Source organism: Leopardus geoffroyi, chromosome A3 (genome assembly GCF_018350155.1).
Source record: "Leopardus geoffroyi isolate Oge1 chromosome A3, O.geoffroyi_Oge1_pat1.0, whole genome shotgun sequence".
In the NCBI taxonomy this organism is placed as follows: Eukaryota; Metazoa; Chordata; class Mammalia; order Carnivora; family Felidae; genus Leopardus; species Leopardus geoffroyi.
Window position 1 is genome coordinate 61,361,503 of NC_059336.1, and position 27,973 is coordinate 61,389,475.

The 27,973-nt window shown below is 40.5% G+C and overlaps 2 protein-coding genes across 20 annotated transcripts in view; one reads left to right on the forward strand and one right to left on the reverse strand.

The window, feature by feature from the left end:
• The first annotated feature begins 1 nt into the window (after window position 1).
• On the forward strand, window positions 2-8,385 carry LOC123580679 (cytochrome c oxidase assembly factor 5). Its single transcript, XM_045445794.1, has 3 exons — window positions 2-204; window positions 6,225-6,308; window positions 7,900-8,385. Exons 1-3 carry the CDS (start codon window positions 106-108, stop codon window positions 7,939-7,941), a joined length of 225 nt encoding a protein of 74 aa, XP_045301750.1. The 5' UTR covers window positions 2-105; the 3' UTR covers window positions 7,942-8,385.
• The window catches only part of INPP4A (inositol polyphosphate-4-phosphatase type I A), a 150,672-nt gene continuing 128,191 nt past the window's right edge, over window positions 5,493-27,973 (reverse strand). For 10 of the 19 annotated variants that reach the window (XM_045445770.1, XM_045445767.1, XM_045445779.1 and 7 more), the window contains one exon: window positions 24,600-27,962. In XM_045445770.1, coding sequence (XP_045301726.1) covers window positions 27,782-27,962 — 181 coding nt within the window. In that variant the 3' untranslated portion in view covers window positions 24,600-27,781. Of the gene's footprint in view, window positions 5,613-20,258; window positions 22,959-24,599; window positions 27,963-27,973 lie in introns of those variants that run through there. The other 9 variants (XM_045445784.1, XM_045445776.1, XM_045445787.1 and 6 more) reach the window with 2 other exon arrangements.

The window sequence follows — 27,973 nt, forward strand, 5'->3', positions numbered from 1 at the left end:
CTGCCGGCTTCCGGTTCCTGCCGTCGCGAGTGTCGCTTGCTCCCAACCCGGTCGCAGCCGTTGCGGACGGAAGCGGGTCTCGGCAGCTGGGGCCCCCTCGCAGTCATGCCCCGGTATTACGAGGATAAGCCGGAGGGCGGCGCGTGCGCGGGCGTGAAGGAGGACCTGGGCGCATGTCTGCTGCAGTCGGACTGTGTGCTCCAGGTAGCGCAGCCGGGCGCTCGGGGTGATGAGACGCTGGAACCGGAGAGGCAGGGCCCGGCCAAGGTTTCCCGGTCAGCCTGCGGTGGTGGTCAGGAGACGGGACCCAGAGTTAGAAGTCGTAGGTGTAGATCACAGTTCCAGTTTAATGAACCTGGGCACATCCACTGTCGGAGCTTCAGCTCCCTCCGGTGTTAAATTGGAGATAAGAAAACCACCTCTTTGGATTTTTGTAAAGATAAACGATTTCGGTTCAAGAAACATGTATTAGATGCTGCCTACCACTGCTAGCTTCAGGAGATATAAAGGAGAATGAGATAGGTTTCTTGCGTATTAGGAAATGAGACTCTAAATTAACAGAGAATTACATAAACCTGGTACACTGTATTGACTAGCAGTTTCTCCTTTCTCTGTTCCGTTATGGCTGAATATATGTTATATTTACTTTCTCTTGGTTTGGGTTTGTTTCTGAGTTGGAGTTCGATACGTTCTTGGATAGGTTGTAAACGAAGCAGCTCCATTTTTCCACTATTTTGTATCTTGCTTCCACTACATTCCCCTCACTACAGCCACGTCTTCTCAATCTTGGTGTAGTGAGGCAAGCAGTGAGGTCCAAAGTTAACTGGGGACCTGGGTAATTTGCTCTTATTTCAAAGGAAAGACAACTGCCCCAAAATGGATATCCATCATAAAGATGTATCAGTATTTCTACTGATTCATGATTTACATTTGGTTCACTGATTTTAGCAGTCAGTGAGACTGGTCACTCCGGTGTGTCGTAAAGCTTGAGTTGTTATGAATTTAAGAGGTTCTCTAGTCCAGCTCTCTTACACAGATGAGGAAACTGAGGTGCCCTGTATTTATACTCCCCTGTCCAGGGCTGTTTCCAATCTGCTGCTTCATTGGTGCAGATATTCAGCCAGCTCTTAGTAAACGCCTGGTAAGTGGCAGGCATGATGCCACGCACTGGTGACACAAAGATGAATTGTTTCAGTCACTACCTTAAATGAGTTTAGTCGGATGGGAAGAACAGACATGTAAGGGGCTAAATTCCTGTAATAAGGGCTGTGTAAGCATTTAATATTTGTTTCATGATGAGATTTGGAAACAAAATGCTACAGGAGTCCAATGAACAGCAACTTATTCTTGAGAATTTGGAAACTTCTCACAGAAAAGGTGACATTTGATCTGAGTCTTAAAGTTGGAATAGTAGATTATCAAGTAAAAGAGTGGGGAATGTGGTGGTTGAGGAAAGAAGCTGAAAGAACAGCATGGGCAAGTCAGAGAGATGTGACCAAGAGAAGCTAGTGCCTCTTAGGCCTGGGTGATAGGGAATGTGACAGAAAGCTTGAGAGGAAGACTGTCGTGTGAAAGCCCTTGTATGTCAGAGTGAGGGCCCTAGATTTTCTCCTGACCCTCAGCATCAGAAGGCCATAGAGATGAGCAATCAAGGGAATAAAGTACACGATGGGACTGAGAAAAGAAACTGTAGAGGAGGAAACTGAAGGCAAGGAGGATACCAAGTTGCTTTTTTGCAATAATCCATTTATTTAGTCAGCATTTGAGTGCCAGGCTCTAATTCAGAGGATATACAGATGATTGGGATACATTCCCTCCTGTGTAGAAATTAGATCTCTGGGAAACTGGGCAGAGATAATGGCCAGGACACATGGCACAGACTTTGCTTTCCCCAACTGAATATGTGGCTTTATTGATGCTGGTCAATTAAGAGAACATGATGTTTGTAAAAAGTACTTTAAATGGGAATGTGTGTACAGTTTATGTTAAATTCATCCTGACTTCAAGAGGAGTGTAAAAGGGCAGTATTGAGGCAAAACATTGAGGTCTGTAGATAAGAGGACAATATCCTACCTTTTCAGATAGTGTCACTGGCAGCTACAGCCTACCATGCCCCTCCTAGGGACTCTGAAGACCAAGGGACATTCTGCTGAGGTCTGTGTCTGCCCTGAATGACCTCATTTATGATAAAATTTAGCTCCTTGTATAAAGTTAATCTGATCTTTTAGCAGATGGATGCTGTAGTCTTCCTTGCCAATCTTTAACCCACTGGAAAAGCTGCTGGACCTGACTCTCAGGAGGAATTTAAAATAAATATTTAGTGCTACAATGGGAAATAGTCAAGGAACTATAGGGTTTGAGAGAAGCTCAGGGTAATGGGGGTGAGGATGTCAACCCCTGTGGGGCTGGAAAGGAGAAGCAAGGAAAAAGCAGATTCAAAAGGCAGCTCTTGGATAGACTTCTTAGGATTTTATGACTCCTGGGGGATCAAAAAGGTTGAAACTATGCTCAAGAAACCTGAATCACAGGTTATCTCCTGTGTGTCTCCATTAACAAGCTCTCAGACCTGCTGACTTAATCAGAATTACCTGGAGATGGGGCAGAGAGCTTAAAAGTATAGATCCCACTGCTCTTCCTACCCCTATAAAAGTATCCCACGTTGATTCTTGGGCACAGCCATGTTTGGGAATCACTGATCTTTTAATTTTTTTTTTTTTTAACATTCATTTTTTGAGAGAGTGTGAGTGGGGGAGGGGCAGAGAAAGAGGGAGACACAACCTGAAGCTGGCACCAGGCTCTGAGCTGTCAGCACAGAGCCCAATGCGGGGCTTGAACCCACGCACTGTGAGATCATGACCCGAGCCGAAGTCAGTCACTTAACCGACTGAGCCACCCAGGCGCCCCAGGAATCACTGATCTTGGCCTCAGAAGGTAAATAAGCTTGGAAGTGTATTAGTTAGGATATAGGTTCGGGTACATGGTACAGATATCCAAAATAACATTGGCTTGAACAAGATAGGAAATTCTCTTTGGGGTGCCTGGGTGGCTCAGTCGGTTAAGCATCCGACTTCTGCTCAGGTCATGATCTCTCAATTTGTGAGTTCGAGCCCTGCGTCAGGCTCTGTGCTGACAGCTCAGAGCCTGAAGCCTGCTTCAGATTCTGTGTCTCCCTGTCTCTCAGCCCCTCCCATCCTTACGTTCTGTCTCTCAATAATAAATAAACGTTAAAAATTAAAAAAAAAAAAAAAAGATAGAAAATTCTCTTTTGCTCTTTGTGTGTGCCTGTAAATAGGTCCTGGACAGCTCCCCTCAGCCTTCCATAGACCCAGACACTGTTGATCTTGTGGTTTTAGGTGCTGTGATGGGAGATGGGTTGTTATTCTCACACGTGTGGTCCAAGATTGCCTTCCTTCCATATCATCAGGCCATGACGTGATGATGTGAAGTGATAAGAGGGGGCAAGTCACTTGCCTTTAAGGACCAATGCAGAAGATTTACATTTCAGTTCCTCACATATTCTAGTGGCTAGAACTTAGTCATATGACCACACCCAGTTGCAAGGGTGGCTGGGAAATCTAGCGCAGCCATATGCCTCACAAGAAAGGAAGAGTTAAATGTTAAGGGACAACTGGCAGTCTGCCATTTGGTGTAGAGGTGAAGGAGGATGAATTAACCTGTCTCTATCTCTCTTAGAATTAGATGGATCTTTCCATTAGGCAGTTGGCAGTCTGGCATGAAAGCTTATGAAAAAGATACCGTTTGGGGAAGCATCAGTTTAGAGTTCTAGTCTTTGGTATAGTTTTATTTATTCTTCTGTTTGTCTTCACATCATTCACATGGGCAACAAACATCCCATCGGCAACATCTTATTACAGAGTTTTAGGGTGGAACACAGTGCAGGGAAGCTTGCTACTCTGTTCTGATTCACTTTTGTGATTCACTGATATAGATGACAATTAAAATCTAGAACCTAAGCAGGCAGACAGACTAGAAAGTGGCAAGATTCCCAAGAATTGGGAATGCCACAGATATGGTACCTTGTAGCATTTTTCACAGTAAAAACAAGAAGGGTGACATGGCACTTGCAAAATAAAGGTTTGGAGGAGTGGTTGCAGTAGTAGGGTTGAGGTACCAAAATCTGCTTGAAGGTAAACCCTGGATGATGAAGAGTTGGTGAAATTGGGGTTACATTTTTCCCAGTGCATGAATGCACCAGATGTTTCTATTTAAGTAGTAAGTATTCTAGGTTCCTTATTAACATTCTAAGCGTTCAGTACCACACTAACAATGTTCTGATTTTAGGGCACCTAATTCTGGCTGTTTGAGCTTTTAAAATTAACATTGAGCCAGGGTCATTTTATTCTCAGACAAAATTGCTTGACCCATTTTACACTGGAACTCACCTTGAGTAGGAAGGTTTCATCATTTTCCTTTATATTGCCAAGCACTGCATGAGGCTAATGTTTATAAGCAGTGTATGTTTTATTTCCTTAATAGGTAATCATAATGTTAAGGTTTTGATTTTTTTTCTTCACAAATTGCGTATCACAGTTTGATGTAATTAAAGCTCAGGTAATTCAGAAAATTTAAGTCCTGTCAACTTTTTCCAGATGTTGTTTTATATATTTACATTCCTGGGAAACAGAACCCCTTTAGCACCTCTCCCTGTTACCCTCTGGCACTTCTCTACTATGTGACACGCCACACTGCCGGTTGGCATTTGTACATGCATACCTTCTTTGCTACCTGGTTGTAAAAGCCCTGTCTGAGCAGGAATATCTAACATTTTTTAACCTCCCACTGAACTGATCTGGGGCCATTCTGAATATTTTTTAAAGTAAATTAGTTGTGAGGGCTTAGTTAATAGACAAATTAGTAAGATAGGGCATCCAAAAAGAGAAATTTTGCTGCAATTAAATTTTAATCTTGCCTCTTTGAATTGTGAAGTATATATATTTTTAAATGTCCATTTATCAATTTTGACAGAGAAAGGCTGAGCAGGGGCTTGGCAGAGAAAGAGGGAGAGAGAACCCCAAGCAGGCCCCATGCTGCCAGTGCAGAGCCCAATACCAGACTCAATCCTATGACCCATGAGATCGTGACCTGAGCTGAAATCAAGAGTCAGATGCTTAACCTCCTGAGGCACCCAGGCGCCCCTGAATTCTGAAGCACATTATTGATGTTCTGTGTGTCCAGCACATTTAAATGCCTTTGTGTTAAGTTAAACATGTCTTTGTTAAAAAATATTTTAAGATTATGAAGAGGTATTAAAATTTTTGTTCCATGTTTACCTTGAAAAACCCATACTAAATTCTAGCTCTCACCTAGTTTTGCAGATGTAATTTTGTCAAGTCTGATTTTTAATGGTTATAGTTTAAAAAATCTTATTTAAGAATCAGAAATAAGTTTCTCCTGTGAGCATTCTTATAGGTGCTTCTTACCTTGGCAGGAAGGGAATGGTTTAGTCCAGTTTGCTTCTTAGCCTTCTTTTAGCTTTCACTGCTTAAAGTTGGGTTCATTTCACATCAGGCCCAGGCAGATCTTCTCTCACAAATATGTCTCAATTCTGTTAACATCTCCCCTTCCTCTTCCAGTTCTATGTGGTTGTGCTTCTGAAATTAGAGAATTTGACCGTTGGGTGGGGGGCAGGGATTGGGGGTGGGGGGGGATGCAGAGATGTGTTGGAGGTAATAGTGCTTGCACTAAAAGGATACATACCTGGAGGCTTTAAAGCCACTTGATAGGTCCTTCCAGAACAAACCCATTTCCCACTACAGCCGGCCTGATCTCTCGTATGTACATGCATGTGTACATGTATGCATGTCCACTCATCTATCTTGATGAGTTCTGGAGTGTAAAAATTCTAAAAACACTGAAGGAAAAAAAAATTATTACTTTCACCTTTACTCTCTTACCCATAAGGAGCTAATAATACTAGTTGCGAGATATTTATATAAAAAGTTGAAAGAAAAGTATCTTATGGACACTAGTATTTTCAAGAACTCAAGGGCCCCCTAAAAAGTGCTCCAAAATTATTTGATACAATTTTTTATTCTATCCTGTTCTCTCTAAACATCAGCAGTCAAATCACAAAATATTTTCTCATATAATTTACTACTTTTTTTCTTTAACTTAAAAAAAAAAAGCACTACTTTCAAAACGATAGTTATTTTGTACTTTGTGAGGAAATTTTCCAGGTAGTTATATTGTTTTCTGTGTCCTAGGAAGGAAAATCCCCTCGACAGTGTCTGAAGGAAGGAAACTGCAAAGCTCTGAAATACTCATTTTTTGAATGTAAAAGATCAATGGTAAGAGGCTATATAGCTTTTGCAAAGCTTATGCTAAAAATTTTAGGTATGCTAAAAATTAAGTATGTGAATGACCTAGCAATTACATATATGTTGCAAGTGAGATCATTCAGAAAAAAGAATGTGGATAATATTATTTATGTATTACTTCTACTTTGACACTAGAAAGCGCCATCTAGGGAACTCCTGAGTGGACTAATAGATTCGTACAGCCTTTGTCCAAGAGTGATTCGCTATTAGTCCTCTAAGATGCCAATTTGCCTTATATATTGACTTTAAAACCCTCTACGTACCCCACCACCCTTGGAAGAGGCTGCACTGTGAGCTTTAAGTCAAAGAACATGTAGTCATCCTATGAGTAGATACTTTAAACATTTTTAATCCCTAAATGTTAGGTGTGATTTACTGTTTAAAGATTTCAAATACATTTGAATGTTCATTTTGAGTTTATTTTTAAATTTTTTTTAACGTTTATTCATTTTTGATGGAGACAAAGTGCAAGCAGGGGAGGGGCAGAGAGAGAGGGAGACACAGAATTTGAAGCAGGCTCTGGGCTGAGCTGTCAGCCCAGAGCCAGCCCAGAGCCTGATGCAGGGCTCGAACCCACCAACCACAAGATTGTGACCTGAGCCAAAGTCCGACACTTAACAGACTGAACCACCTAGGTGCCCCTTGGGTTTATTTTTGTGTACGGTATAAGAAAGTGGTCTAGGTTCATGCTTCTGCATGTTTCTGTCCAGCTTTTCCAACACCATTTGCTGAAGAGACCATCTTTTTTCCATTGGTGATTCTTTCCTGCTTTGTGGAAGATCAGTTGGCCATACATTTGTGGGTCCATTTCTGAGTTCTCCATTCTGTTCCATTGATCTTTGTGTCTGTTTTTGTGCTAGTACCATACTGTCTTGATGATTACAGCTTTGTAATACAGCTTGAAGTCGGAATTGTGATGTGCTTTGGTTTTCTTCCTCAACATTACTTTGGCTATTCAGGGTCTCTTCTGATTCCATACAAATTTTAGAATTGTTTGTTCTAGCTCTGTGAAGAATGCTGGTGTTATTTTGATAGGGATCGCATTGAATATATAGATTGCTTGGGTAGTATCGACATTGTAACAATATTTGTTCTTCCAGTCCATGAGCACAGAATGTTTTTCCATTGTTTTGTGTCTTCTTCAGTTTCTTTCATAAGCTTTCTATAGTTTTGAGTGTATAAATTTTTCACCTCTTTGGTTAGGTTTATTCCTCCGTATTTTATGTTTTTTTGGTGCAGTTCAAATACATCTGAATATTAACCCAAACAAAACTTAATAAAAAAAAATTAAGTTTGCTAGAAGCACACATATTGTGTATAGTTGAGGGAAAAATATAAATATAATTCGGATTCTACTTGAGAAGAAAATCCTTTTTGGGACCTTAAATGGAACTTTTGTTTTTAATGCCATCTTTATTATTTTTTTTCTTGGTAGCTCTGACAATTGCCTTTTTGACTGTGCTGGAAACTGGTTTACTTCTGTCACATATTGAGACCACTTACCAAAGCTGTGTTTAATTGTGTTGTACAAAATCTGATTTAATTATATGTTTATTTTCAGTTGGATGCCAGATCAAGATTCCGAGGAAGAAAAGGATATTGACGACAATATGCTGAAACCAAAATGAAAACAACAAAGGATTTTCTCTGATCACTTAAAACAGAGAATCCAAAATAGGAGACAGACTTGCTGTATCTGATGGGTTAGACCAGTATTTCCCTCCACAAACACTGGAGAAAATGGATGAGTTCTGTTTTTGAATATGTATAAAGTAAATGATTCTTCCTCTAAGTTATTTTTGGAAGAAAAATTTAATCGAACAGCTATGAGCTGAGAGCAACATAATGTGTATTGAGAATTGTTCTAAACCACAAAAAGTGGAAAGATTGTTATTTTCCAACTTGACTCTTCAACCAGATGACTCAGTTGGTACATCCTTTGTGAATATTATGAAGGCCACTGATGGGACTGTTAAAATTGATAACATTCAGTGTGGGGAGAAAATGTCTATTGGGAAAGCTTTGGATAAAGATTTCTTTTGCTCAATCTGTCCTATTTAGTTCTAAAAATGTGTTTGATTCCTTGGAGGAGAAATGCTTCATTTGCACCAATTCACTAGAGTAACAACCTCACAACTTTAATATTAATATCATACAGTAGGCGTAGCTGGATACAAACCTCTGATTGTTGCCAGGGCTCTTGTCCATTTTGGGACTGTTTTTCTCTGTTTCAGGCTTCATTTTCAGGCTGGTCCTCTCTCACATAATGGGGAAGAGGCCTGGCAGCCAAAAGTGCACATCCTTAAGATCCAGATCCAAAAGAAAGAGCTAACCTTTTCTAGGGTCCACTAATCAAATCCTACAAAAGGACTGTTGTCTTCCCTGGATCACCTGCCCCTGAATTAGACCAGTCCCTGTGGAGAAAGGGATGAGGCCACATGATTTTGGCCAGGCCTGGGTCTTACACACAGTAATGGGTCACCCCCAACAGAAGCACATTGGATGAGTGATGGGCCTTATCCCAAAAGGAAAGGATTCAGAGAAAACTGAAACAATAGATGTTCATAGAGAAAGCATGAGTGAAAACCAGGAAATGCTTGAAAAAGTTTAGAATCAGTAATTTTATTCTGATCACTTAATACAATCAAGAGCCAAATATAAATCCAAGTTTCAACTCTCTTTTCAGTGGTGAAGAATAATGAAGAAGCATAGCTTCTTTATGCGGCCATGGTTCTTTGCAGTTCAAGCAATCAAGGTATTCTATAGCTCAACTGGTTTTTTAAAGGTTCGCCTAAAGTGAGAATTCCACACTGGTCCCCATTGCAGAGTATCACTGAGGCCTGCTGTTGTGTTTGTGTGGTACTGCTTTTCACTGGAAAAGGGAAAAATATTTTTTTTCCCTGTTTAAGTGCTCCAACTTTTATTAAAAGAACTTTGATAAGAAACTTCAGAATTACTTTATAGAACCCTCTTTTTTTAGTAACAGCTTGAAAGCTTCATTTAGAGAAATTCACTTTCCATAGATTCATGCTTAAAGCATACAATTTTGTTTTTTGGAGTATAGTCACAAGTTTGTGCAACCATCATCGCCATCTAATTCCTGAACATTCTCAAGGGAAACCCCATACCCATTAGTAGTTACTCCCCATCCCTCCTTTCCCCCCAATTCCCAGCAACCACTAATATACTTTCTATGTCCATAGATTTGCATATTCTGGACATGTCATAAAAATGGAGTTACATGTGGCCTGTTGAGACTGGCTTCTTTCACTTATCATGTTTTCAAGGTTCATCCATATGTGTAGCATCTGTCCATTCCTTTTTATTGCTGAATACTCTTCCATAGTATAGATAGACCACATTTTATGTATCTATCAGCTGATGGACTTTGGGTTTTTTGCACTTTGGAGCTATGAAGACTAGTGTTATGACTATTCATGAACAAGTTTTACATGGATAAAGGTTTCATTTCTCCAGGGTAAATACCTAACAACGGTATTACCGCCAAACTTTTACACAATGGCTACACCATTTTACATTCCCACCAACAAAAGATTTCCATTGCTCCAGATCAGCAACAGTTACATTCCATCTATTTGATTATAGCCATTCTACAAGGTGTGAACCGGTATCTAATTGGGATTTTGATGAGCATGTCCCTAATGGCTACTGATGTTGAGCATGTTTTCGTGTGCTTAATGGCCTTGTGTATACTTTTTTTTTTTTTTTTAACATTTCTTGAATTATATTTATTCTATTTGAGAAACTATCATTTTCAGGTGTCAGATTTTTTTTAAAATTTTTATTTAAATTTTAGGTAACATACAGTGCAATATTGGTTTCAGGAGTAGAATTCAGTGATTCACCACTTATATACAACACCCAGTGGTGATCATAACAAGTACCCTCACTATCTTGATTACCCATTACCTATCTAGCCCATCCCCACCCACCTCCTTCCATTAACCCTCTGTTTAGTTTGTTCTCTATCATTAAGAGCCTCTTGTGGTGTGTTTCCCTCTCTTGTTTCCCCCTTTCCATATATTCATCTGTCTTGTTTAACTTCTACATGAGTGAAATCTTATGGTATTTGTCTTTCTCTGAATGACTTATTTAGCATAATACATTCTAGCTCCATCCACGTCATTACATATGGCAAGATTTCATTCTTTTTGATGTCTAATATTCCATTGAATATATCCATTCATCAGTTGATGGGACATTTGGGCTCTCTCTGTAATTTGGCTATTGTTGATAATACTGCTATAAACATTGGGGTGCACGTACCCCTTTAAATCTGTATTTTTGCATCCTTTGGGTAAACACCGTAGTAGTGTAATTGCTAGATGGTAGGGTAGTTGTATTTTTAGTTTTTTGAGGAATCTCCATACTATTTTCCAGAGTGGCTGCACCAGTTTGTATTCCCACCAACAGTTCAAGTTTCTGAACAGTTCAAGAAACAGTCCCCTTTCTCCACATCCTCACCAACAACTGTTGTTTCTTGTGTTAACTTTAGCCATTCTGACAGGTGTGAGCTGGTATCTCATCATGCTTTTGATTTGTATTTCCTGATGATGATGATGATGATGATGATGATGATGATGATGTTGTTGTTGAGCAACTTTTCATGTGTCTGTAGTCATCTGGATATCTTCTTTGGAAAAGTGTCTATACATGTCTTCTCATTTCTTAATTGGGTTGTTTCTTGTGTGTTGAGTTTCTAAGTTCTTTATAAATTTTGGATACTAACTGTTAATAGATAATGTCATTTGCAAATATCTTCTCCACAGGCTGCCTTTTAGTTTTGTTAATTGTTTCCTTTGCTGTGCAAAAGCTTTTTACCTTGATGACATCCCAATGGTTCATTTTTGCTTTTGTTTCCTTTGCTTCTGGCAACATGTCTAGTAAGAAGTTGCTCTGGCTAAGGTCAAAGAGGTTACTACCTGTGTTCTTCTCTAGGATTTTGATGGTTTCCTGTCTCACATTTAAGTCTTTCAGCCATTTTGAATTTACTTGTGCATGATGTAAGAAGGTGGTCCAGTTTCATTCTTCTGCATGTTGCTGTCCAGTTTTCCTAATACTATTTGTTAAAGGGACTTTTTCCCATTGGATATTCTTTCTTGCTTTGTTGAAAATTAGTTGGCCATATAGTTGTAGGTCCATTTCTGGGATTCCTATTCTGTTCCATTGATCTCTGTGTCTGTTTTTGTGCCAGTACCATATTGTCTTGATGACTACAGCTTTGTAATACAGCTTGAAATCCAGAATTGTGATGCCTCCAGTTTTTTCTTTTTCAGAACTGCTTTAGCCATTTGGGGACTTTTCTGGTTCCATAAAAATTTTAGGATTGTTTGTTCTAGCTCTGTGAAAAATGCTGGTGGTATTTTAATAGGGATTGCATTAAATGTGTAGATTGCTTCTGGTAGTATTGGCATTTCAGCAATGTTTGTTCTTCCAATCCATGAACATGGAATGTGTTTCTATTTCTTTGTGTCCTATTCAATTTCTTTTATAATTGTTCTATAGTTTTCAGAGTATAAATCTTTTACCTCTTTAGTTAGGTTTATTCCTAGGTATCTTACTGTTTTTGCACTTGCAAATAGGATCAATTTCTTGATTTCTTTTTCTGCTACTTCATTACTGGTGTACAGAAATGCAGATTTCTGAATGGTGATTTATATCCTGTGACTTTGCTGAATTCATGTATTAGTTATAGCAATTTTGGGGGTTTTCTACAAAGAGTATCATGTAGTCTGCAAAGAGTGAAAATTCGACTTTTTCTTTGCTAATTTGGATGCCCTTTCTTTTTGTTTTCTGATTGCTGAGGCTAACACTTCTGATACTATGTTAAATAGTAAGGGGGAAAGTGGACATCCTTGTCTTGTTCCTGACCATAGGGGAAAGGCTCTCAGTTTCTTCCCATTGAAGATGATATTAGCTCTGGGTCTTCCATGTATGGCGTTTAGGATGTTGAGGTATGTTCCCTCTATCCCTACTTTGTTGAGGGTTTTTATCAAGAAGGAATGCTATATTTTGTCAAGTGCTTTCTTCTGCATCTATTGACAGGATCTTATGGTTCTTATCCTTTCTTTTACTAATGTGGTGTATCATGTTGATTAATTTGCAAATACTGAAAAAATCCCACTTGATCATGGTGAATAATTCTTTTAAGGTACTGTTGAATTAGATTTGCTACTATTTTATTGAGAATTTTTGCATCCATATTCATCAGGGATATTGGCCTGTAATTCTCCTTTTGAGTGGGTTCTTTTGTTTTGAAATCAAGGTAATGCTGGCCCTGTAGAAGACTTTTGGAAATTTTCCTTCCATTTCTGTTTTTTCAAAGAGTTTGAGAAAAATAGGTATTAACTTTATTTAAATGTCTGGTAGAATTCCTCTGGAAAGCCATCTGGCCCAGAACTCTTGTTTTTTGGGAGATTTTTGATTACTGATTCAATTTCTTTGCTGGTTATGGGTGTGTTTAAATTTTCGATTTCTTCCTGTTTCAGTTTTGGTAGCTTGTAAGTTTCTAGGAGTTTGTCCATTTCTTCCAGATTGCCCAGTTTGTTGGCACATAATTTTCCATAGTATTCTCATAATTGTATTTCTGTGCTGTTGGTTGTGATCTCTCCTTAATTCATGATTTTATCTATTTGGGTCCTTTCTTCTTTTTGATCAGTCTGTCAAGGGGTTTATCAATTTATTAATTCTTTCAAGGAACCAGCTCTTAGTTTTGTTGATCTGTTCCTGGTTTTTTGTTTCTGTATTGTTTATTTCAGCTCTCATCTTTATTATTTCCCTTCTGCTGGCTTTAGGATTTGCTGTTCCTTTTCTAGCTCCTTTAGGTGTAAGGTTAGGATATGTATTTGGGACCTTTCTTGCTTCTTGAGATAGGCCTGTATTGCAATATACTTCCCTCTTAGGACTGCCTTTGCTGCATCCCAGAGGTTTTGGAATGTCGTATTTTCATTTGCTTCCATGTATTTTTTTTATTTCTTCTTTAATTTCCTGGTTAACCCACTCATTCTTTAGCAAGATGTTTTTTAACCTCCATGTATTTGGGGGCTTCCCAAATTTTTCTTGTGGTTGATGTCAAGTTGTGGTCTGAAAATATGCATGGTATGATCTAGATCTTTCTGTACTTGTGGAGGGCTGATTTGTGACCTAGCATGTGATCTATTCTGGAGAATGTTCCGTGTGCACATGAAAAGAATGTGTACTCTGTTGCTTTAGGATGAAACGTTCTGAATCTATCTGTTAAGGCCATCCAGTCCAGTGTGTCATTCAAAGTCATTGTTTCCTTGTTGATTTTCTGCTTAGATGATCTGTCCATTGTTGTCAGTGGGGTGTTAAAGTCCTCTATTATTATTGTATCATTATCAATGAGTTTCTTTATGTTTATTAGTAATTGATTTATATTTGGGTGCTTTCAAGTTGAGGGCATAAATATTTACAATTGTTAGATCTTGTTGATGGACAGACCCCTTAATTATGATATAACACCCTTCCTCATCTCTTGTTACAGTCTTTGGTTTAAAATCTAGTTTGTCTGATATAAGTATGGCTACTCTGGCTTTCTTTTGACCTCCATTAGGATGATACATGGTTCTCCATCCCCTCACTTCGATCTGCAGGTGTCTTTAGGTCTAAAATGAGTCTCTTGTAGGCCACATGTAGATGGGTCTTGTGGGTTTTTTTTTCTTTTTTTTTATCCATTCTGATACCCTATGTCTTTTGATTGGAGCATTTAGTCCATTTACATTCAGAGTGATCATTAAAAGATGAATTTAATGTCATTGTGTTACCTATACAGCTGGTGTCTCTGGTGATGTCCTCTGGGCCTTTGTAGTCTTTATTGCTTTGGTCTTCTTTTTCCTCCACTCAGAGTGGCCCCCCTCCACCTTAAAATTTCTTGCAGGGCTGGTTTAGTGGTCACAAACTCCTTTAGTTTTTGTTTGTCTGGTAAAGTCTTTATCTCTCCTTCTATTCTGAATGACAGCCTTGCTGGATAAAGAGTTCTTGGCTGCATATTTTTTTCCCCGTTCGGCACACTGAATATATCCTGCCACTCTTCCTGGCCTGCCAAGTGTCTGTGGACAGATCTGCTGCAAACCTGACCTGTCTTCCCTTGTAGATTAAGGACTTTTTTCCCTTGCTGTTTTCAGGATTCTTTCCTTGTCTGTGTATTTTGTGAATTTGACTACAATATACCTTGGTAATGGTCGGCTTTTGTTGAATTTAATGGAAGTTCTCTGTGCTTCTTGGATTTTGATGTCTGTCTTTTCCCAGATTAGGGAAGTTTTCAGCTATAATTTGTTCAAATAAACCTTCTGCGTCTTTTCCTGTCCCTTCTTCATCTTCTGGGACTCCTATGATACAAATGTGATTCCATTTTAATAAGTCACTGAGTTCCCTAAGTCTACCTTCGTGATCCATTACCTTTGTTTCCCTCTTCTTTTCACCTTCATTATTTCTCATAATTGTATCTTCTATATCACTGATTCAGTCCTCTGCTTCATACATCCTCATTTTTATGGCCTCCATGTGGGTTTGCATCTCAGTTACAGCATTTTTAATTTTGACCTGACTAGCTTTTAGTTCTTTTATCTTTGCAGAAAGGGATTCTCTAGCAAACCCAGCTAGTATCTTTATAAGTATTTCAAATTCTAGTTCAGACATCTTATATCTGTATTGATTAAATGCTTGGCTGTGAGGATCTACTTCCTGTTTTTTTCTTTTGGGGTGAATTTCTCCATCTTATCATTTTGTCCTGAAAAGAAGAAACACCCCCCCCCAAAAAAGAAAAAAACAAAACTAGATCATAGATGTGTTTTGGTCTGCTTGTTAAAAGAATCTAGATCCAAAAATACAAAATACAATGAAAATAAATTAAAAAATTATATATAAAAATATATTTAAAATTTTCAAAGGAACTGAAAAAAATGAAAAAAAAAACCAATAAAGAATAAAAGTAAAAAGGAAGCTAGATTCTATTTCCCCTAGAGCTGGAGCTTTTCAGCACTCTGATCAGTAGACTTAGCGTGAGTTGTTTTTTGTTGGTCTTCTGAGGGAGGGGCCTGTTGCGCTGATTCTCAGGCTGACTTATTTCAATGGAAATTAGTCACCTCAAAGGTGCAGCAGGGTAGGGCCTGGTGTAAGCAGCTCTGGCCTCCATTGGGTAGCACTACTTTTTTTTCCTTGAAGGATTTCAGTGCTGATAGGTGGGATGAATATGGCGGTGCCTGCTCTCTAGCCCCAGAGCTGGAAGTTTGCAACTCCCTACACTCCAGGGAACCCTCACAGAAGAGCAATTACCCCTCATGCCCCCAGCTTCTGTCAGAACCCTGCATTCACCCAGGATTTGAGCTTTTATCTCAGGTGCATCACTCAGTTTCAAAATTCCTGATTTTAGGGATTCCCATGGCGTGGACCCATGCTCGCTGTTCCTCTGGGGTAGGGTCTTGTCATACTTTTACTCTTTGCTGGTCCATGTCAATAAAATGGCCACACGATCACATAGCAGTTCAGAGCTTATAGCAAAATAGAGCAGAAAGCCGGCACCCCTGCTTGCTGCCCTCAAATGAGTCCCTGCTTCCTAAGCTTGGAAACAGCACAGCAAGTTGGCACCACCTGTCCTTGCAACCAAGGAATCCTCAGGCCATGCTGTCACTTCTGGGACTCCACTCCACTTTGCCACATGAGCACCTTTAAGTCAGGCATGTCCCCCACAGTACTGGACTTCTAAAAATTCAGATTTTGCTCTCCACTGCTTACAATACGTTGCAGTCGCCTCCATAATCAGGGCTCCCTCCCCACTGCTGTATTCACAGCTTTGTCTCCAAGTCAACTCTACACACCTCCTACCTTCCAAAAAGTGATTTTCTACTTGTAGACTTGCAGATTTTGTTCTCTCAGACCTCTGACTGATATCTTTGGTGTTCAGAATGATTTGATAACTAGCTGTGTTTTAGGGATGAGGCAAGCTTAGGGTCCCCCTACTCCTCTGCCATCTTCAGTTGTCAGATCTGGCCTTCTGTATATTTTTGGAGAAATGTCTTTTCAAATCCATTCTCCATTTTTAAGTTATCTCTTCATTATTGTGTTATAAGGTCTTTATATATTGTGTATACAAGTTCCTTAAAGACAAATGATTGGGGTTCTAGGAGTTCTGTGTATATACTATTGACCCCTTAGCAGAGATGATCGACAGGTTCTCCCACTTCCTTTCACTCTGTTGATTGTGTTCACTCTGTTGATGCAGTTTTAAATTTTGATGTTATCTGGTTTATCTGTTTTTACTTTGTTGCCTGTACTTTTGGTGTCCTATCTAACAAGACATTGCCTGGCCTAGTGAAGGTTTCCCCCTAAGTATTCTTCCAGGAGTTTGCCTAGTTTTAGTTCTTCCCCTTAGGTCTTCCCTAAAGTTTGAGTTGCTTTTGCATATGGTGTAAGGTAAGGGTACAAGGTCATTCATTTGTGTGGGGATATCCACTGTTCCCAACATCATATGTTGAAAAGACTTCCCCTTGCTCATTGAATGGTTTTGGCACCTATGTCGAAAACTACATGACCATACATATTAGGGTTTATTTCTGGGCCCTTTCTTCTTTTTCATTGGTCTGTATGTCTGTCTTTATGTCAGTGCTATGCTGTTTTGATCACTGTAGCTTTGTAATACGTTTGGAAATGAGGAAGTGTGAAACCTCCAGCTTTGTTCTTTTTTGATGGTTTTGTCTACTCAGAGCTTCTTGAGATTCCAGATGAGTTTTAGGATGGATTTTCCTATCTCCACAAAAAAGTACCATTTGAATTTTGATAGGGAGTACACTGAATCTGTACATCATTTTAGGTAGTATTGGGATCTTAACAACATGAAGTCTTCAATCCATTCACACAGATGTATTCTCATTCATTGGTGTCTTCTTCCCACAACATTTTGTAGTTCTCAGTGTAGAAGACTTTTGTCTTCTCGACTGGGTTAATTCCAAGTATCTTATTCTTTTTTATGTTATTGTAAATGGAGTTGTAGTCTTGATTCGCTTTTCAGACTGTTTATTGAGTAATGATAGGTTAACATTTAAATTTTATTGTTAAATATAATAAACATACAGAAAAGTACACAGGATGTTTGCATAATGTTAACAAATAGCCATGAAGTAAATCATCATGTAACTACCATCCAGATCACCAGAACATTGTGTGAACCCACTTTAATACTGGACTTTCCTCAGAGACCCTAATGCTCTTCCATGAGAGAAAACCACTGTCCTTGGGTTTGTCACACACTGCTGGTCTTAAGTTTGCTTTCTCCTTTGAGTCTGTTAGATTTGGCTCCTTGTCATGTATTTTGAATAACGGATTATATACAGAGACAAAAGCAACATGGTCTAGCATTGAAATGGGAAAAATTTCAATTGAACACCCCTAGAAACTCAGTTATTTACCTTTTCATTCAGTAAACTTTTTTTTAACGTTTACTTATTTTTGAGAGAGAGAGAGCATGAGTGGGAGAGGGACAGAAAGAGAGAGAGAAAAAACACAGAATCAGAAGCCGGGTCCAGGCTATGAGCTGTCAGCACAGAGCCTGACGCGGGGCTCTAACTCATGAGCAGTGAGATCATGACACTGAGCTGAAGTCAGACACTTAACTGACTGAGCCACTCAGGCACCCCTTCAGTAAGCTTTCTTGAATGACGGGAATTACATATTCGGTTGTGAACACAAAATTACATGCTGGACAAAGTAAAAAGTAACACGATGGGCAGGAGATACATGATATAATGGTTGTATTCAAAATTGAATGAGGAAAAAAAATTTTTTTTTAAAGGCACCAACTCGTTCTTTGGAGAGAAATCGCCATAAAGGAGGACAGGCCTGAGATGAGCCTTGAAGGAGTGATGAGAAGGCCGAAGGGTACTGGTCTGGACAAGGGGATAGGATGTGGACCAGGGCTGTGAGTGTGGGGGTGGAATTATGAGATAGGTTGAAGGGTACTGAAGAGATACAGATCTTGGTAGCTGGTAGGATGTAGAGGGGAAGGGAGAAGATGACCACTGAGTGGAATGTGGGGTCATTTGTCAGCCAGCTTAGAGAGAAAGCATAAGTTTATTGTCGTCATGCTTTGGACACCAAAGCAGACACTCAAGTAGAATGACTAGGACGTGGCTGATGTGTAGAGGGATGTGGACATAGATAGAGTCTGGGACAGACCTACGAATTTGGGAGTTATTAGCAAATAAGTGGCAATTTATTCCATAGGAATAATTCAGACTTTTCAGAAAGAGCATTAGAAATGAGATAGAAGAAAAATATGGACAGAAATCTGGGGATCACCAAAATATTAGGAGTGGGTGGAGGAAGACAAGCAAGCCAGTGAGGACAACCAGGGGACAAATGAGGCCAGGGAAGCCAAGGGAAGAATGAGCAGCAAGAAAGGAGAAGTGGGAAAGTGCTATGTTTCTGCATCTGTCTCTCTGATACAGATGTTGTCTTCCTAGATATGGGAACAAGCAAGTTTCCGGTCCTCTCTAGCCTGTCTCAGCGTTTTATGTCATTAAACGATACAACAGAGATTGAAGATACCACAGAGGTGTGTCTATATTTGAATTCAGACCTGCCTGGACTGGCCACAAGGCCCATCAGGAGCCTGGTGCAGGAAGAAATCATCACAAAAGTAGTGCTGAGGCATAAAAGGGGTCCAAGGGGGTACTTGAAATGTAGATATTCTGATCCTAAGTTCTCAGGAATGTGTCACAGCTTGGGGAGTGACAGCTATATAAAAATAAGACAAAGCTATTTCCCATTTGCTTCATCTTAAGCAATGGGTAGGGCGCTTTCTACCCAGCATGGTGCAGGCTAGTATAGTCCCTCATTGAGTGCACAGTACCACATCCATTTCACGGACCAGGGACAGGGTGCCCTGTCTGTGTCACCTCCAGTGGGGGAAGCCAGGATTTGACTTCACAACAAGCACCAAAAAGAAAAAGACAGGCATATTTATTACATAAAAACTTTTCTCGACTCTCTACTGTTAACAATACCAAAGACAACTGACGAGCAGGTTTTTTCAAGCTGCAACAGAGAAGGATTAATATACTAAATATTACAAACACTGCATATGAAAAAGACCAATACTCCAATGAAGTCACAAAAGTAGAAATATCAGTGAAAGTATAAAAGATGTTCAATTTTCACAGTCATCAAAGAAATGGAAACTGAAACCAGTTGCCATTTCCAGCATCAATGAGAATAAAGGGGGAAAGGCACATGCTATAGAGGGTAGCTTAATTTTCTGGGAGCACTTCGGTAACATTAAAATTCAAAAAGGTTTAAAATTTTAAATTATCCTTTAATTGTACATGTCTACTGCCAGGAATTCATCCAAGGGAAATCAGTGACACATGTGCAGAGAACAAGGGGTAAAGGTACAAGATGCAGTCCTGGTTATAATGAACAATCAAACCACGAATGGAACTACATTTTAGCAAATCACACCAGACGACCAGGCAATCCACAGGAAGACATGATCCATATTTATGGATGTGGGAAGGTAACAACAAAAACAGCTAACAGTTATGAACACTTACTGCCACGGCACCTCACAACTGCCTCATGAATTGTGTCCACACTTCGCACATGAGAAAATGGAGGCTCAGAGAGGGCAAGCAATTTGTTCAAAGTCACCAGCCGGCGAGTGTCAGAGCAGGATCGGGAGCTCGATCTGTCCAATGCTGAAGTTCGTGCTCTTAATCCCACAGCCCATTGCCCCTCTGCTTCAAATTAAGTGAAAACAAGGTTATAAAACAGAAGTCCGTCACGATCTCATGCTTACAAACACCTGAGCGCTCGATGCAATGCCCACTAATGACGGCCCAGTCAGATGAGGCCATGAAACAACGGAATGAATGAGGCAACGCCAAGTTTAATGTTCTTGTCAGTTATTTATTATTTGTCATTCTAAAGACTAGCACATTTACAGCATACATGGCTTTGAATGAACCCAGAATATATAAAACAGTAACTATATGTTCATATATATTACTACTGCCCACCCAAAACAAATAAATAAAAGCACTTTAATGCACAAAGCTTGGCAAATAACAATTGTGTAGGGACAAAACAGTATTATACAATATTTGTACATTTTTGAAGGAAACCAAAGGCAACTGTGCTGCAGGTACTTAGAAATCCACGCCACATCCCGGGGTTTCAGCATGTCTCAACGTTTCTCTTTAAACGAGAGGCCTTCTAAGGTACACTGGACGGAACCTCTGTTTTATGGTAACCTGTACAACGGCTCTCCTTGCGCAGCTGGAAACTCAGCGCTCCTACCGGACTCGAGGAGCCCCGGCCACCACGAAGGGCGCCCTCGCGCGACAAGCGAAAGAAGGGCATGATGCCGCCCAGAGGCTGCTCTCCCACGGGGGCCCAGGGACGCTCACATAAACACTGAAACCTGAACATTCTCTACACGGTTAGCCAAGTCTTCGAGTTTTGTGGTGATCCTTAATATGAAGCTGAAGTTTGAAAAATAATTCACATAAAGGTGCCACATGCAAAATTGCTAACGGATGACTCGACATTTGCTCTATTCCCTTTTGACCAATGCAGGTGCTTAATGCTCATCAGACAAAAAAAAAAAAAAAAAAAAGAAAAAAAAATTCTGGAAACAATATGGGTGACATTTAATTTAAAAAGACAAGGGAATTTTTGAAAGGTAGTGATGTTAACATAAGAAAAGATGGAAATATGTAGGTACTAGAAAAGTTACAAATTAAATGATGTGGGGGAGAGGCGAGAGGCCAAATCACCCATACTGGAAACCATCTTTGAACAGGGACTGACACAGCAGGATGATGTGATGCCAGCTGATGTCACCTGTGCAGCGGGTTTGGTGGATAGGAGTGTCTCTACCTGCACCCTCCACAGTGAGCCAGCTGTGGGAGAGGCAGCGAGCTGTGACCATTGCTTCTGGTGCGTCCTCCACATCCACTCACACCTGTCCAATGGGCAGGAGGAGCAGAGGCTCTGTCTGCACACTGTATAGGAAGGGTCTGGAAGGTTATGCAGTCCCTCGCCTGCGCCCACCCCTGTGTCCCTGCCTGTGGGTGGCATTGCCTGTGCCTCAGCAACCCAAGTCTGTCACATGTTTCCAACTGGCATTTCTAAAGGAGCCCAAGAAAAATATCTATAATTTTAGACCTAGGGATTTCCTAAGGGTTCACAAATCATTAAGATCAGCATCATGGATATGTGCCACATATATTTTACAGCCTTTTAAATAACATGTAAACATAATTATGATAAACAGAATTGATAAACACATAAACTAAGAAAAATCTCTGCTATGTGCAGATAAGACTCATCATCATCATCTTATAATAGATGATCAGACATAATTTTCTATGAAATTCCTAAGTTTATGGCCCATTAATCCCTTTCAAAATCTCACTGTAGGAGATAATTTCAACTTTCTCAATAGTCATCTTACATAACAGAAGGTAAAGAGGACAGTAACAACTACTGCAAACCTAAGAGACACTTTCATCAGACAATCCAACAGGATTGTCTTCCAGAAGACGATAAATTGGGAAACCCACAAAAGGACATTTGTTCTGAAAATACTTAGGCTTCCAGCACCTACACGCATAAATCCCCCACTGTTGTCTAAAAGGCAGCAGACACCTCATGTGTGGGGTCCTGGAGTGGCAGAATTCAACACCCAGGAGAGGAAGGGAGGCGAGCCCTGGGGGCAGGACCAGCCACGGAGCTGGGGAGAACAGGCCAGTGGCGTCCTTCTCCAGCACACACCCTGTGCTACAGTGCAGCGGGGGCGGAGGTGGGCCCCCCGCGTGGGCCGCTGTGCAGGTACTACCTTCCAGTGAAGTCTTACCTCGGGCTGATTTAGCAACCTTTACTTCACCTTCTGATTTCACCTGTGATGCCACAGATAAGACGATTTATCAGAACCAACTGCTCTCACTGCTCAAGCTGGAGCTACCTTCTTTCCCCAAAACTTGAGTTAACATTCAACATTTACTGATCTTCCCAGGATCCAATTCTTTAATATATTATTTACTGTTTTACATTCAAAAATTTTTAAAGTAGACTGTAATTCAATGCTCAATTTGGAGTTACTCGGTAGAAAAATACATTAGGTGTGCAGCTGCCTAAGTGGGCATTTTAAAAAGTCTTTTAGCATTTCAGACATATCTAGCTTGATTCATACAGGTAACTATCGATGATATCTGTGTGGTTATGGCTGAGGCTATTTAAATGGGCAGTCATTACTATCCACGCTATTGAGCCAAACATTACCTCCTATTGATTCCAGTGGAAAAAAAACATGCTCCATAGACTTTTTAGTGAATTTTGTTTGAAAACACAAAAATAAAAACCAATCCTTCAGGTCTTCTTGAAGAATTCGTATATGACACTAGAGGGTACCCACATTTAGTATGTGACAGCTAATTAGAGGAACCGTGTGTTCATGTTTCAACTTTTCCGTAAGTCCCTTCGGGAGGCCTGTAATGCTTGGGGAAAGCCTTCAGCTGCAGGGAATTAAACGCATATTTGCGACTTCCAACATTCTTCATTGTATTTTCTCTTCGACAACCCTCACTGGGGAAAAAAACAAGCACAAGAAATGACAGCAGTAAAAAAGGAAAAAGGAAAAGACTTAAACTAAAATGAAATGAATTGATTATTTTCATAGCATTAAAAAAAATGTTGATTAATTCAAATGGGTGCCGGACTCATTTACAACAATACGCACGCAAGATGGCGGGCTTCTAAACAAGGAAGGCAACTAAGAAGCACAGAGATGGACACATGCTGTATGGGGCTGTGAGCCTGGCAATTCCAGAGGCAGCACTGTATCTAAGTAGAAGCAAACTTGTGGTTTTAAGTTAATGGTTTTCACGTAATGGTTTTCATGTCCAGTAATTTGAGGGTTCTATAATTTGCAGTTCAAAGGTTATGTTATGTCACAAATTAAATGGAAAAAGAAATATTGCTACTCTTACCAAAGCTTTTAAAGAGCTGCGTTTTTCTTATTAGCAACAGCTATGAATCACCTCAAATTGAAAATGCTCATTTTCCTTGCAGAATGTAGCAAAGCCATCTGGCCGAGGCGGCTGCTCTAACATGCCGTCCCCACTGAGGAGGCAGCTGTCCTGGGTACAGAGCAATCAGTGGGCTCATGCAGTGGTGGCACAAGGGGTCTGCACAGCCATCAGGGCTAGACATGTCATGAAGCAGTCATCCCACTGAGATCTCCCCGTGGCAGCCAGTCACCTTCTCTAGGCGGGCTGTCCTCATTGCGGTCACCTCTCACAGGGGTGCTGCAGAGCCAGTGAGAGCCCACAGGTGCCCTTCCCTAGAGAACCAGCTACCAGCATCATCCCCAGCTGTACTGGATGGAGGGTTGTCATGGCAACCCAGTGGGCAGAGCAAATGCTGAACAGGAGGATGAGACATCAGGCAGGCCTCACATTCGTTCCCAAATGAGAGCATCAGGGGAGTTCTTTGGGAAATGGTCTGCTGTAGACACCAAATTAACAGGCAAAAGCAATTCTAAATATAAATGGCTTCCTATAAGCACAGTATAACTTTACATTTTTGTATTATTCGAAGACTAGCAATTAAGTCAACTAGTTATCAAATTCAGTACAAAAAATCCCCATTTATGAGATGTAAAATTTGGAGTTACCAAGAAATAGTGATTTAAAAAAAATATTTCAAATTTTATGAAGACCATTATGTCATGCATTTTAAAAAAATATCAGTGGCAACTGCTCAAGCCTTTTAAAGTGAAAATGACAGTCTTATTATCAAGAACATGTAAAATATTTTTGGTAAGACAGTAATTTTATTCAAAAGATAAGCTCAGGTATTTTAGAAAAGTATCCACCTGATTTGTTATTAAGTAATTTAGTAACTCAGCTATGCTTCCTTGTCACCAGAGCCTCAAGCCCTCAGCGAGACGTCTGTCATCAGAGCTGAAAGCCTAGGCCAGACGAGCAGGGAGTCCCTAGAATCAATAATGATCATGTTTGTCTAACATCCAGTAATCGGATAAAAATATAATTCCATTTAAAGCAGAAGCTGTAAGTTCCTATGCACAGTTAGTCTTAATCTTTGGAAGCTCGCACATTATCAAACTATTTCAGATATGGCTTCTCTATTTATATACAAATGCACACACTTTTCAAACACCACCTATCACTATTAAATGCCGAACTGCTTTGAGGAGCGAAGAAGAATAATTTGTCCACTCGGACATTATCTTTTATTTACATACGTTAAGGAAGCTAATTACCGGGTTAACTGGCTGAATTCGTTACACACGAAATTGTAATCAAGATTACACTTTCAATGCAATTTAATTTCTAACGCACATCGTATTTACTTTTCTCAAATGTTTTGAATTTACCAAATCTGCCTGGGTGAGGCTGATGGCACGTAGACACTGTCATCACATGTTTGCATGAGCTCTGGCACTAATGCTGGAGGCTGCTATGTGCAGAGAGGAGAGGGCGTGCCGTGCTAACTGGCACTCCCCACTGAGAAGGCTCCCCACCGCCAGCCTCCTGTCCTAAGGTAGAACACTTCTATAGATCACATCGGCTGCATAGTTTTTAGTTGTCAACAGCACACTTTGAGAAGGTCTTGGGTAGAGTTTAGAAAGAGGGATTTAATTATTTCAAAGCTCCCCGATTGTTTTTATTCTATAGGTAAATTATTTCAAGGACATCCATTTTTTGAATGAGAAATTAGAATGGAAACCCAAATGACAACTGGTTCTAGGGAGTCCTCTGGTTTTCCCTTTCTGGTGTGGATCTTCCACTTTAGAACCCATCTGAACACACTAGGGTCTTAGTGATCCTGAATATCTAGTGCTGGCAGCCACTGACCGTGTCCCGTCCAGAGCCAGTATCACCTCAGCAGCAGCCTGAAAACCATCATCATCAAGTACCAGACTCCCCTTTCTTGAATCATCTTCCCATGTTTGTTTCATCCAGCCTATTTCTCACTAAAGCAGAAAAGACGTATGTATTTAGTCTGACTTCGTAAGTAAAAAGCCTTAGTGATACTAAAACTCAGCACACAAAGGGTGAGCAATACAGAGTCTCTTTCCTCAGATGTTCTGAAGAAAAACAACAACAACAATTCACAGCCTAGGCTGATCTCCTGGTGTCCTTTCTTCTGCTACCCTCACAAGCATACAGGTAGAATGTACTGCCTTTTGACTCAGCCCCTGAAGAGACAAAGAACCCTGTCCAACTTATTTCTCTGTCAACTTAGCAGCCAATTCTACATGAGGCAGGAAGGCCTGGCTGGTGCTATGGCAGCGAGGAGCAGGCCGGGCTGTCCACAAGGCCCCCTCAGAGGCCACGGCCTCCCCTTGCTGGGTGGGGGTTCCTGGAATGGGGCTCTGGGGATTGGCACAGGAACACCCATGGGCCTGGGAAGCGGAGAGGACACTCTCTGTAATTAGAAGGGGCTCCCTCACCTGGGCGCAATCTCTGCCAGGCCTGGAGGTGGGCACAAGCACGTGTCACCACCATGGGGTATCAGGAGCACTTGAGCCAGAGCAGGACTGGGAAGCCTGGAATGGGAGCTGAAAGGGCCTGCAGACTCTGCTTTCTCCCATTCATATAGTGTAAATAAAATGGCCTCGGAGCACTGATGCACATGCCTCAATTTGAAGGAGGCAGGAGGTGAACACACCTCTCAAAGAATCACAGGTTAGACAGTGACCAGTGTTGTGTTGGCATACGGAGAGACTCCCTAGTGAAGGATGTCAGGAGCTATGCCATGGAATGGTCACCTCAGTTGTTCTGGAAAAGACAGAGTGGCCACACTGTACCTGTGAAAAGACTGGCTCCACCTACAGGCAGGAGCCCTGCCCTGAGGCTCCAGCAGTGCTCAGGGGGTCTGGGGAAGAAGGGCCTCCCAGCGGTGCGAGAAGGACAGTCTTCTATCTTAGAATTTAAAGTCTGAATCTATCATTTGTCATGCTAACTGCTTCTACAATTAGTAGACTCAGAACTGATGGCAAACCAGAGGAGTCCTAGGGTAAGTTCTGGACATCTTGGGGAGGGTCTAGAGAGGCCAGATTTTGTGGTAAACTGGGTTTGTGGGCACAAATGAGTAGAAAGTTTTGGGAAAAACAGCTTCTCTCAATTCACTCCAGTGTTTCTAGACTGGTAAAAAGAAATCCACTTTCATAAAATACAGTGTATGGGGAACCGGTTGGCGGTCAAAAACAGAAGTATGACATAATTTGCACTAGAAAACAGAGAAGCCACTGAGTATTTCTTATAGAAAATCTGTGGAATTCCCCTTAATTTAATCTATTACCTTTACAGATGTTCAACTACCCTTCTGGCGAATGTAAAAGTTAGGCTTACCAACCATCCCATTTTCTGGACATTGCCGTGTTACACCAAGAGAGCGCTAATAGCAGAAACCAACACAACTCCTTCTTTCTCACGGTTCCATCTGTCACAAATGCCCAAAGGTTAGGCCTCATTTTATGGGTCATTTTTCCTTTGATTTTTGCTTATTATTATGAATCACATTTGCTTTCTAAGAAAAAGATGTCTGGACTTTAATCTGTAACTAAAGATGCAATGTTTTAAATGTAAAAATCCTGCTTCAAGAAAAATAAATGTCTATCACTTGAACAGCCTTTTGTTTCTGTATGCGTTCATTCCTGGAGTCAGTTTAGTGATCCTTAGAGATTTAAAAGAGTAAATGTAAAGTCACATGCAGCATTATTTGGATGTGCCCGATTTGGTACAATGTGCTACTACAGTCACAGCTTTGTGTCGTCTTGGACTGGAAATCATGAACACAAGCAAGGAATGGAATGATTCTGCAAAGTGTTTGCTACTCTGAGTTCAGGGACTACGCTTTGAAATGAAAGCAGAAAGTACATGTCCTATTAAATAGGTTTATCTTGAAGAGCCAGTTATAAAGCATCTATCCTTTTCATTTCTCTTTAAAAGGAAAGGAAAGTTTAGCAGTACATTCAAGAATAGTATCAAATATACAAATTCTTTCCAGACAGAATTCGCTTCTCTCAGAAACACGGCACATGAGATATACAGGTAATAAATAGCTTTACATCAGAAGGTGAGAGATTTGGTACAAGTAATTCCAGGCCAGCTAAACAATGCGATGACAGGGCCCTGTAAGAATGTGTTACAAGCACTGAAAACTCTACGGAAGTTAAATGAACAAGTCCTCTTGGTGAAATAATTTGGCAGGTATTTACAGTTCAGAACAACAAAACATCAAACTGTAAGGCATGAGATATTTCTTGGCAGACCACGCTTTGACACATTCCTTTTGTCCAGTTAGGTACACAGGTGGCTGGACATATTCTGGCACTTTTGTTTTTCTTGTGACTTATTACTGATTTTTCGTAATGATACTCATTTGCAACGTAATTTGGTCACCAGGTATGCTATGCTCAGAAAGAGCCACACAATCAGTAAATTGGGGCTCAAGGCTAACAAAGGGATGGAACAGAGGAGGCTGGGGTCTAGTCTTAAGTCTCGGATGGGCACCAGGCCGCTCAAGTTCTTCTGGGTGACTACCTCCCGTGTTCCAATGCTGTGAAAAGG